The sequence below is a fragment of the Grammomys surdaster genome, unplaced genomic scaffold, assembly GCF_004785775.1.
Source record: "Grammomys surdaster isolate TR1022 unplaced genomic scaffold, NIH_TR_1.0 66, whole genome shotgun sequence".
NCBI lineage: Eukaryota > Metazoa > Chordata > Mammalia > Rodentia > Muridae > Grammomys > Grammomys surdaster.
The window spans coordinates 8,256,489-8,269,108 of NW_021604568.1; the positions used below are offsets into that span (position 1 = coordinate 8,256,489).

The following is a 12,620-nucleotide window of genomic DNA, read 5'->3' on the forward strand; positions in this document are numbered from 1 at the left end:
TCTCTCTCTCTCTCTCTCTCTCTCTCTCTCTCTCTCTCTCTCTCTCTATCACACACACACACGCACACACACACACACAATCTCAAGGAAGTACAGTGAGTTCACTGGACAAAACTGTAAGGTTGGCCGGGAGATTTTTATCATCTCAGTTGGATTTGCTCTTTGATCTTGATTCTCTTCTACCTGGTCTACCTTCAACAGTAACATAGGTGTGCTTACCTGGTGGTGATAAAACTTGTCCACTATTCTTACAGACTACTCAGAGCTGGGGCAGTGCCACTCCCAGTGCAGTCTGAAGCCAAAACTAGGAACAAAGGCAACCTAGATTCATAGTGAGGAAATAATTCTAGCTCCCTCAGGGAGATGCTCAAAACCCCATTGATAAAGAAAGGACTTAGTTACATGGACGATAAATCTACCCACAGGTGATGTGCAATCTTGTTCCTTTCCACAACATTCAGCATCTTTACAAAGCATCTTTCACAAATGTTAGGGAAACATTCGTATGAGTACCTCTTGGGTTCTATGCCTAAGATTATTGCTCTTGGATGAAAAATCAAATACTCACATACCTACCTGAAGGGACCAGCAAACTCATCAAGTTTAAACCTCATCTGACACTTTAATTTCCAGATAATATTGCCTTAATCAAAGTGTTCATCCGTCTTCTGCTCAAACGAAGCACGAAACTCCCAGGAGACCCTGCTGGGATGGGAAGCAGCTCCTCATGGCCGTGGAGAGATCTTATCATGTAATATTATTTCTTACATAAAGCCAACATTTGCTTCAATCTGAATGTCAGTTTTTGGTCTTATTTCTGCCATTTGATGCTGTGGGGAAGAAAACTTGCCTACTGCCCAGGTCAGCCACTTCACGCACATTAAAAAACCACTGTAAATCTCTGCTTGGTCAGTTTTCTCTTCCGTGTGTCTACAATTTTCCTCTTAGGGAGACCTTCTGAGTTCTCTGTTTAGTTTCCTTTGTCAAAACCCCTCGCTCATGCTCATTGCTATTGGCAGGTAGGAGTGCTATGTGTGTTGTATTTGGAACTAGATTTTCTGGAATTGTCCTTGGGAATCCTGACCAAATTTATATCATCATGGAGCTTTAATGTTCCCCATCAGGAAATATGGACAGAAAATAGCAACACACAGAATATACTGGGTCTAATAAACTAGAGAACATATACTGAAAGGTGGGTCTGGGACAAATTCCTGATGCAGGGATGCAGGGATGCAGGGATGCAGGGGTACGGGGGTACAGGGGTACAGGGGTGCAGGGGTGTCGGGGTGCAGGGGTGCAGGGGTGCAGTGGTTGAGGGATGCAGAGAGCAGGGTGCAGAGGTACAGGGTACAGGGTTGTTTCTTTCCTTTGTTTTGCCTCTGAAAAGGCGACTTTGAAATGCACACTATTTTTTCTTATATTTATAATTTTAAAATACATATAACATAACAATTTAAAAAAAGGCAATCAGACATGAATTTGATAGAGGGCAGTGTTTGTAGGGGCTCATGGGAACAATTGGAGAGAAGAGGGGGAGAAGGAAATGATGTGTTGTATTTTAATTTCAAAACAAAAACCTTTAAAAAAATTCAAAGAATTTTGCATTTGGAATGAATTCACATTCTCTGACACATCATTACTCTTAAAATCCTAAGAAACGGTAATGCACATATTTCCACAGAGACGTGTGTTTCCTGAAGCAAGAACAGTAGAACAGTTCTTCTGAACTGAAGGTGGCTGTTAGTGTTTTGCTAGAGATAGTGGTTTAAATTAAACATGTGAACCAAAACTTAAGTTCTTCTCAGCTCAGAATTCTGTAGATCTATACCTCTGAGAAGAAACAAAACAAAACGAAACGAAACAAGACAAGACAAGACAAGACAAGACAAGACAAGACAAGACAAGACAAGACAAGACAAAACAAAACAAAACAAAACAACCCAGAAAACCAAAAAGTGACCTTGGAATAGAGTTTAAGCCAAATTGGACAGTGTGAAGAGCTGGGAAAGTGAGTAGGAAAGTCCATGTTAACAATAGACTGTGATGTGAAGCCAAAGCCGGTAAGGAGAGAGAAAACGCAGGTGAAAGGCAGTGAGGAGATTGTGAGCCACACCAATATAGCCAGCTCACCTCACTGAGAAACAAGCCTCTTTGCTCAGAGAGTATGCCTTAATACAAACCATTTCTGAATTGTAATATCGAAAAATGAATGAGCTCTGATTGCAGAGGAAAATGGTCAAGGGAACAGGGCCGTGGAGACAAAAGCATGGATTTTAGTAAATACTACATAAATTGTTTACAAGATTGTCCTACATGACTATTAGCCTAGAAAATACTCTTTAGCATAGAAGAGGATGAAAGGAATTGTGAAAATGATTTGTAAATAGAGGCCCTAGCTAAACTCAAGATTCAATGTCAGCCATTCACAGCATACCCAAATGAACCATTATTTCTTCAAGGTTTTATGAACTTGCTTTTCTTTTAACATCATGTGACTAACAAAAAAGTCATGATGGTTAGAAAAGTGAACCCTGAGCTGGAGTTGGGGCCTTGGATTTTGAATTTCTCTTCAAAAACTCACTAGCTATGTCTGTATGCAGGTCACCCATGTTCTCTGACTTAGTTAGGGTTTCTATTGCTGTGATGAAACTCAGTGACTGAAAAGCAAGCTGGGGAGGAAAGGATTGACTCTGCTTAAACTTCCACATTGCTGTTCATTACCAAAGGATGTCAGGACAGAAATACAAACAGGGCAGGAACCTGGAGGCAGGAGCTGATGCAGAGGCCATAGAAGGATGTTGCTTACTAGCTTTCTTCCTCATGGCTTGCTCGGCCTGCTTTCTTATAAAACGCAGGACCACATGCTCAGGGAATGGCATCACCCACATGGGCAGGACCCTCCCACATTGGTCATTAATTGAGAAAATGCCTTACGGCTGGATCCTTTGGGAGGCACTTCCTGAACTGAGGTTCCTTCCTTCTAATAACTCCACCTTGTATCAAGGTGGCACAAAACCAGCCAGTACACTGACTTAGATCATCCATATTTCAAAGTATCTGTCTGTACCATCTCTGAAACCTCTTTAAGTTATTAAAACTGATGGTTCTCTGGTCCTATGTGGCTAACTAGTGGGATGTAGTTTCTGGGGGAATTTGGAGACCTCAGAATGTTAGATGGTATTTTTCTCTTCTGCTATCTTACGTTATACCTAAGAGAGATAATCTGAAGCATGTATACGGCCTACAGACAGGACACCCAGTCCCTAGTTGTTTATTGGCCATCCTTCCTCAAAGTAGTAATGAAAAATGTTCCTCTGTGAGGGAAGATCTGAAATAGATGTGCCATAGGTATAGAATATTTTTCTAGATGACCCAGATCACTTGAAGATCTCTGAAGATCATTGTCATTAATTCTAAGTACATTTACATCTTAGAAAAGACTGCAAGACCTGGGCCTATTTGACCTTTCAAACAGCTCCAGGTCAAATGTCATATTTGTAATGGAACATTTTATTCTCTTTGGGGGTTAGGTATGTGTTGATAAAGAGCTATAAGAAGTCTTCAATCTGAAATTGTTTGTCTTATTTTTAGATATCCTGCCTCATTGGACCCCAGTCCCAAATTCTTTCATAGACAAATCTCATGAAGTTTCCCAAAAAGCATTCCTTTCTTTGACTTCAGGATTGTAATTTGCTTTTTTTTGTGTTTCTGATAGATAAGTACCTACCTGCTTACCTCACCTCTCCCCAATTTTGGTCTTTTTCACTCTGAATGGTCAATGTCTTAATCTGTTATACCCTTCCACTACATTTTGATGGTGATGTCTACTTTCTTTCCTCTTAAGTCCTGTAGACCATCTTTTTTGGATCTCTTTCCATCTCAGCTTTATCTTCATTGGGCCATGGCCCTTGGTGATCTGAGCCAAGTAAATTTCTGTGGAGGATGACATCATGTTTCTGTTTTATTTCCAGCATCTCTCATAATGATAAGATATTTCATCTTGGTTATCTACAAAGAGGAGGTGGAACTTACTCTTCAAGCCAAAACCTACTCATCCATGATGCTCTGGCTTTGAGCCATCCCAGAGGGCAAAGCTGCGCATAGCTTCTGGTGTTGCATGAGATTCTGTGCTTCACTTAACTGCTGACACATCTCTCTTCCTGCCTAGATTTTGACTTTCTAGGGGTGACAGACATTGTGTCACTCATGAGAGCCATCACTTGTAGATTCATGTGGCTTTGAGCCTTGCACATCCTAGGTGCTCTGATAATACTAAATAGACAACTGAGTGAAATGCCCTCAATTCACTGACTACAGGTAGTTATTTAATTCAGTTCTCAAATTCTCAGTTAGCTCAATCAGAAAACGATTCCAATGTTAAAGAACAACATATACTATTAAATGAAATGAATTTTACAATCTAGAGACCTAGAAATTGGATAAAAGAAAGTTTGTGGAGGAGATTCTTAGAAAAAAACATATGAGATACTCCAGTTTAGATTTCAAGTACCAAATTGTGGATCTAATTTTTCATGAGAGATATATAAACTGTTACTAGTATTTTTATAAAATTAAAATTCATTGATACTTGCATATTCCAACCATGCTTCTTGAGGCAAGTAAACAGGAACAATGACACTGGTGGCCCCAAGGCAGCATGTGCCCATCTGGGCCAAATCACATATTATTTCTGATTTACGTTAGACATTTGAATTTTTTGCCAAAGTGGTTATTAAAATGAAGATTTCACAGAAAAATCCGAGTTTCTAGATTCCCTTGAAACAAGAGAGAACCTCATGGTACTCGATCAGCTTTTGATAAGCTGAAGTATAGATAAGCCCAGTATTAGATGGGGCTCTCTCCCTGTGGGCTCTTTGCCTCTCACCAGCCTTGTGTGCAATGCCGTCTACTGAGTGTTGTTGCATTTACCTCTGGAAGTCAAGAGGAAAGGGAAAACATTTTTGCCTTTTGCCTCTATCAAAGGCAGGGGAGAAGAAGACAGTCTTAGAGGGCCAAGAGTTTTGGTATAAATGAGAAAATCTTCTTTTTAAGTACGATTCTCTGTGGTAAGTGCCAGAGAGATGAACCTGTGTCTAACAAGTATGAATAGTAATACTCTTCTCACATAGTCCTCATGTGCTGCACTATGGGGTTCAGGATTGTTCAGTCCTGCATCTTCAAGTAAACGTAAGACTCTTGAAGGCAGACAGTTTTTGTTCATTTTGTTTACAGATGTATCCCCAAACCAAACTATAAAGGGTAGCTCTTAATGAATGCATGATTTGTATTTGTTAAAGCGTGATTGAAGGAATACATCAGAGGGAAATATAAAAGATCAATCCCCATGGGTAGAAATCCTCAAGAAGGAAAGAAAAACATTGCCCTCTGTCGAGTGATGGGGCTAAGGAAACACCATATGCCTCTTTTAGATAAATGTCTTGATAGGAAAAATGTCTTCCAAGGGCTGGGGACAAAGGTATAGTCTATTCTCTGGAACTTGAAGGAACATCCGATGGGGTTTGTTCTGTCTCATAGTGAAGCCAGAGATCTTTTAGAGACTGTTGGAGGCTCCATATAGAGGTGCACATGGAAAAAAAGTCTCAAAAATGTTATGGTCCTGAATTCTCTGTTTTCTTGCAACCATTGTCACAAGCTCTACAGTCACACATTGGTCACCTAAGCCCTTCCACCCTCACCTTACTACTATCAAAGAAAAAGGCAGAGACCATTTTCCTTTTAGTAGAAAATGTGTGTGTGTGTGTGTGTGTGTGTGTGTGTGTGTGTGTTTGTGTGTGTATGTGTGTATGGGGATAGAACCCGTGATCTTGTGCATGTTAGGGAATCTCTACCACTGAGCTATACACCCAGCCTGCTTATTTTATTTCAGAGACAATATTTTTCATAAATCACCATGTGTGAACTAAATTCTTTAGATTCTTATGTGTATTTAAACATCAAGTTTAGACTTCCTCTAAGCAAGAATTTCTATGTAGACATTTTCCAATACATCCTTTCCTTCTTAGTTGGAGATAGTCTGTCTGAACGGAAGTTGATCTGAACACCAAATCCTCCATTAGAGAGACATATTCCCTTGCCTCTTCTGACTGCACTTGTTATTTTCACATGATTGATATACTTAATTCTTACAAAATATCTTTGGGGTTAAGGTTTTCTGAAAAATGCATGGGGGAGAGAAATATAGGAGAATAGTATATGTTTTTCAGTCACAGGAACAGTGATCTGAGCCTAAAGAAGACTTTATCCATATAAATAATGCCTCCATCGAAATAAAGGGTGGCAGAGAGATCCACCAAGACCTACCTTTCTTCTAGATGCCTGCTCCCTTGGTATGCAATACCTACAGTACTTTCCTTGAACTGAGACCACAAAATACCACAAGCCAATATGTTAGAACAACAGAGAATTGTTGTTTCATATCTCTGGAGGGAAGAATTCTAAAATCAAGATATTTGATATAGTCCCAATGCCTTCCAAACCTTTGGAGGATTCCTCCCCTGCATTCCCTAGTGGAGGAGCTTGTCAGCCACAAGAGGCAATACTTGGCTTGCAGCTGCTTCCCTCTGATTGGCTGTCTTCCAGTGACAATCACCCCCATCTCAGTGTTTTGCCATTGTCCTCTGTCTGTTACTGTCTTTCCCCATTGGAGGATGCCAGTCCCATGGATTAGGGCCCACACTAATGACCTCAATTTTACCTCAGAGCACCTGAAAAGATCCTATTTCTACATAAAATAACCTTTTCAGGCACTGGGAATAGAGGATTTCAGCATGTCTCTGTGTCAGTTAGCAGTGATGCCTGATGCTTCTAACGGTCTTGCATTATTTTATTGAACTTAAATTTCAGGTATAACCTGTTGCTCTCCCTACAGAATATTCTATTGATTAAATTACCTCTTTAGTCCATGAGCTCTCAGATGCCTTTCCCTGGCAGGCTGATGTAATTAGAGTGCTAATAACTGAATCAATAAGGACAAGCGCTTGTTCTGTATTTTCAGCTGTTGTGATGACTCATTCTAAAGAGTGTGTGTGTGTGTGTGTGGGTGTCTGTCTGTCTGTCTGCCCGGGCACATGCATGTGCACATGCACTCTTCTTGTTGCTATGTGTTTGTTAGGAAACAAGAGGGAATGATATACATTAAGAATAGGGAAAGGAGGAAAATCTGATTAGTTCCCTGATAATGTCTGGGAATGATGTCATTGTCAGAGCAAGAAATGGCTTCTTATATGTAGCACTTTCCAAAAAAAAAAAAAAAAAGTCTGATTTAGAGATATTTACTTAGTATTTCCAAAAGAACTTGTATTTTCATGTTGCATGAAAAACATTGAGTTGAAACCGTATAGACTGTATATACATGCTATGAGCTGATCCATTGCTTATCCAAGTAAGAATGCACCACCATGCTTGGGAATTCATGTGAAACGCAATTTTGTGGGAAGTATCCTATTATTTTGTCTAATTGTAGTTCCCTCATTAAAAACTGTTTTTAATTATTATTCTTTTAAGAATAAAAATACAGTAATATGTCCATTATAATAAAAATATTTCCATATAAAATATACATAGAATGTACTTACATAACTACTGACCTATAATATTCATCCACTGTAAACAAATAACTAAAAATTATGTAAATGTTTAAATTATACACACATACACAAACATCAAATACACACACTCCTATACACACACATACACAAACAATTCATTATCCTGTAATTTAGGGATGCTCTTTGCTAATCTGGCTTATTTCTTCTAGCACATTTCAGATTTTAATAGTCAGGTAAACATCTTTTATTCTTTTGTGTTTGAACAGCATATCATGAATGTTTTCATAACATTAATATTCTTTTTACACTTCCTTTTGCAAAATCACCATTTTATCTCCTTTTGAATGTTACAGTTTAATTATAAAAGTCATTTAGGTTCATAATAATTTTTAAAATGTAGATGATATAAAGACAAAATTCCTAGTTTTCCATAATTTGTCAGAGACTGCAATGACATACATTTCAGAGTGATATAATTATATGTAATTCTATCTTTCATCAGCCATCATGTTTTTCATTATTGTAACCCTAGCTCTTAGTATGAGAGTTGTTTTACATGCTTTCTGTGAATAAATAAGTAAGTGCATGAATGATTAAATGGAGAAGATGAACAAGTCTCTGAATGAAGAGGCTACGAAGACCTAGCTCGTGGTAGAATAAACATACATTTCAGGCTCAGCAGCTCACTTTACATGGAGAGAGAAGGTAGCTAAGTCTGGGTCCTTAATGAATGGGAGCCTGTTCTTTCTATTCATCCAAATCTGCTCATGGGCAGAAAATTCAATTTAATTTTTACCTCATCAGTAGAGTTGAAGAGCTGAGAAAGCAAACCCAGAAACAATGGAGGAAGGCAGTACTCCTTGTCGTTTCCGTGATAGGAAGATCATGTGATAAGAAGAGCCTCTTGAATTCTACCTGGATTGTCAGCATTTGAAGACATGACAGTCATCTTTTTGCTATGGCTAGATTTAAGCCTGATAAAGGTTGAGCTACATGCCATATGTGATTCAGGAGCCTCCTACATTTAAATGGGAAGCATACATCTTCAGTCTGAGCGTCAGGCCCTTCTGTAACTACATGGGAGTGAAAATAAGTTATTTCTTGAAGACCTACTTAGAAACGTCAATTCTTGTAATAAAGTATATTGATAGCTTCTTCCCAATTACTGGTCTGGCCCATCTCATTTCCAGTAGATAGATACTGCAGAGAAACAATCAGACACAGATATAGGCAAATTGAAAAGGTAGGACAGAAGATAGGTGGGCAGAAAAACTCTACCTCCATTTAGCCCGCAATGGCCATCATGTCCTTTCTTCAATCTATAAGCCAGGGTCAAGATATTAGTCATTTTGGTCCTATTGTTCTTATTGTCCCTTTTGCTTCATAAATCTCTGTCTCGCTTCTTACCTATTCATGCTAGATGCCTTTAAAGGACCAGCTAAAGATTTGTTTAGTGTTGACATCTCATTGTTCCATTTCTACTTCGGTCAATACATAAGGTCTCTCTAACTTTCCACCTCTCTCTCTCTCTCTCTCTCTCTCTCTCTCTCTCTCTCTCTCTCATGTGTGTGTGTGTCTTTGTATACGCACACATGTCGGTTCCAATACCAATTTCCCCTAACACATGGCACATGGCATATCCGCACGTATTCTCAAAAGAGTTACATTTTTTTCTTTCTAAAGAATTAGATGTGAAGAACAAGAAATCAAAGTCCACACAACCTCACTGATTTATAGACTTTCAAACTGCCCTCAAGGAATAGTCAAGAGCAAATGGCCTCCAGATGCCAGAAGGAAAGAATGAGGAAAAACTGACTAAAGGGAAAAGTTATCTGCACAGGAAAAGTACATTCTAGTGATCTGTTTCCCAGAATAGTGATGTGATCAATGCATTGCCAATTGTATCATTTCTAGGAAGGTAGATTTTAAGTGTTTTAACATTAAAAGTGATAACCATGGATACTGTGGTGATATAATGAATTTATCGAGCATAATTCGATCATTTCACAACCTCAACATACATAAGAGTGTCCCATTGCACCCATAAGTATATAATGAATATACTAATTATTTTTCAATAAGAATAATAAGATTTGCTGTCGAATGTCACCTAAGTTAATAGTTTAAAGTCAGTGTTGCTTTATTCTCTAAATTGACACATGAAAGTTAATAGGAACCGTGGATACTAGTTATGCCCATTTCCCTATATAGAGAATTGGAAAGACAGGAATTACCACAGAGTCAAGAGGAGAGAGTCTGATTTGCATAAATACTGTGAGAACTACTGTAGAGTTGGTGTGGGATGGTAGAGACTTGTGATCTGTTAAACTGGGAGGTTCACGCTGGTTTTCTGTGACATTGCCACAGTCACCTTCAGCATCAAATTTGGTGCCTTCAGATGTAAAATGGAACTGATAGCATATACCCACGACTATCTTATACAATATTTTGAAAACTCAAAGTACATATCAATAGCATCAACCTATATATCTTTATAACTTTACAGAAGGAACTAATTCTGTCAGTAGAAACTTATAGTTTTCCACGGTGCCACTTTTCAATAATATCAGCCTGATAAAGGAAAATAGCATAAATTGGCCAAGTTACTTTTCTGAATACCATAAATATTTTTAGATTATTGTAAGTGATGTGAAATAATGGATTTGCAACATGGTCACATGACCTGATAGTGAGGTTCTGGAGAGTACAACCTTACAGGTGTCAGCTAGAGGGGATGCTATTTGGGGATGTTACCGCACACGCTCCTATTTCTGTATGTTAAGGGCCACCTGCTTCACTGCTGGATTCCTCTAATTTTCCCACCAGTAGAATTTTGTGTGCAAAAGTCCCCAAATATGGTATAATGATCATGACAGACTAGATACAAAATTTTTAGAAGGAGAGTTGTGGTGTCATTAGAAAATTTAAGTCCTGGATCTTTCAAGCCAAATTCAATTTCATCAAGACTGAGTTTCAAGAAATCGGGCTTACAGGTGAAGTGACGGGCAGCCCAAAGCTGATGTCTCTCACACACAGGTGACTACCCTTGTGAAATGTTGCCTTTCAGAAGAAGCAGGTCAACCGGTAGTAGCATGAGGCAGATAATACAAATGCAGTAGTAGAATCGTGAGTGGAATGATCACGTCTATTTTGATGGATCAGAGAGTGGTTATGAGTAGGGTTTGACGTCGGTAATCACTACCTTACTTTTATCTAAGCTATATGAGTCTGATATATTTGAAAGCTAAACATGGTAGAATTACTAATACCATCACGGTAACTATTCATTGTCACTTTTTATGCTTTAATTTGTTTATTTTATTGAAAATCACTCATGGTCAGTTTCTCACAGGTTGTTGTAGAGTACAATTACACCCATAAAACAACTGGCTATGGACTCTGACTATATTAGTCAGGCATGAGATACTTTGTGATGTCTTTCCAAAGCCTTGGAGGCCATCAAGTTTTTGTTTTTCCCACATGTTGCTAAATAATGTGACCTGGTTGTTTCTGTTTTTAAATTCTTGTTAATGCAAAGGGTATTCCACAGACACTTCGTAGGTAATCAAGGGATATAAATACAACTAAAAGGAGATAAATCTGTAAGCTATAGTGTGATTACTTCATAATAAGTGTCAAGTAAAAATAAGAACTGAGAAAGAAGAGAGATGTATAGGCTGAAATAATTTATTTATAAATTAATAATTTAATTTATTTGTTTGTTTGCTTGTTTATTTGGCATGTGGAGGAAGCCGCATTTTTGATTGTCTTACTTGGAAGAGGGAAATTTTCCTGAGTTATTCCTGCCATCTTACCAAGGCATGGGGTTGCCATCATCCTCGCATTTCTGATGGCACTAGAGAGTTCCATTTCACAGTATCTATATTATGTAAATCATAAACAAAGAAGTCAAAGAGTATAGCACATTGTGTATAACATTAACTTAGGTAGCAACTGATGAACAATTTTACACGCATGACCCTTTACCCTAAGAATACAGAGTATGACTGTTACATGTTGCCACATTCTTCAGGATGAGACTTGAGTGTGAAAATGGATCAATTGTTTTAATTCAAAAGTTTATGAATTGCCTTTGATGTCTTAGCTACGAAGAATCGGTGATAACCACCAGAAAAATATTTATATTCAGATAAAAATTGTTAGTCAATTAACAAGTAGATCAAGAAGACACAATATGATTCTTGCATTTTTATGAGCAAATTTAGAATCTAATCGTCTGGTACTGTGGTCCTGTCATTATATAGTGGGGCACACCCGCATTGTTCTTCACACTTGGCCCTCATCTTACTCAACGTATTCTTCACTTCACTGTCTTTCAGCTTTATAGCTCCATGGACTTCGGCAGACGATGGCAACTCATGCATGAGCGCATCACACCCAACAGGTTTTACTGGTAAGCACCTTTTATATACTCCCCACCTCTAGGATAACGAAAAATCATGAGCTAATAGAGTGTTCTGAACCATTCTGGGCACCTGCAGCTGTGGGAGACAGGTGTCTTCGAGCTCTTTGCTACTCGTAGAGCAGTCCATGGACCAGCAGCACTGACTTAGAAGTGCAGAATCTGAGGCCTCGGCATGAGTTATGGAATTGGAACATGATTCCCTGGCAGTTCTTGCATACATCAACTTTGCAGAGCACTGAGCTAGTGAACGCTTGTCACCAGGTGCTCTTAGATATATTACCAAGCTCTCCTCATTTTGGAATTGTACATATTTTATGGAGCTGGTCACACAGCACTGTTTCTCAAAGATATCCTGTAAAAAAAAAAAGAACAATTTATACCAAGGTTTTCTTTTTTCATAGGAATTTCTATGGTCATGAAACTTTAGGTCACAACTGTTCAATTTTATGTTTCCAGACTTGTGATCTGTGTTAAGATAGGGAAGACTCTAAAGAAGCATGCCAAACTTGAAGCTACAATAGAATTTTTTCTATGTCACACCTCTGATAAATACTTTAGAACTCTCTCTACAGGGCACATATTGTAAACTATTGCAATTAGTGAATTCCTGTTTTGAACGGGAA

The 12,620-nt window shown here is 38.5% G+C and overlaps 1 protein-coding gene across 1 annotated transcript in view; it reads left to right on the plus strand.

Annotated features, from left to right (window-relative positions):
• The window catches only part of Sorcs3 (sortilin related VPS10 domain containing receptor 3), a 590,390-nt gene that overhangs the window by 375,299 nt on the left and 202,471 nt on the right, over positions 1–12,620 (plus strand). The window contains exon 5 of the mRNA XM_028775206.1: positions 11,912–11,985. Within this exon, the coding sequence (XP_028631039.1) occupies positions 11,912–11,985 (74 nt within the window). The remainder of the gene's footprint in view (positions 1–11,911; positions 11,986–12,620) is intronic.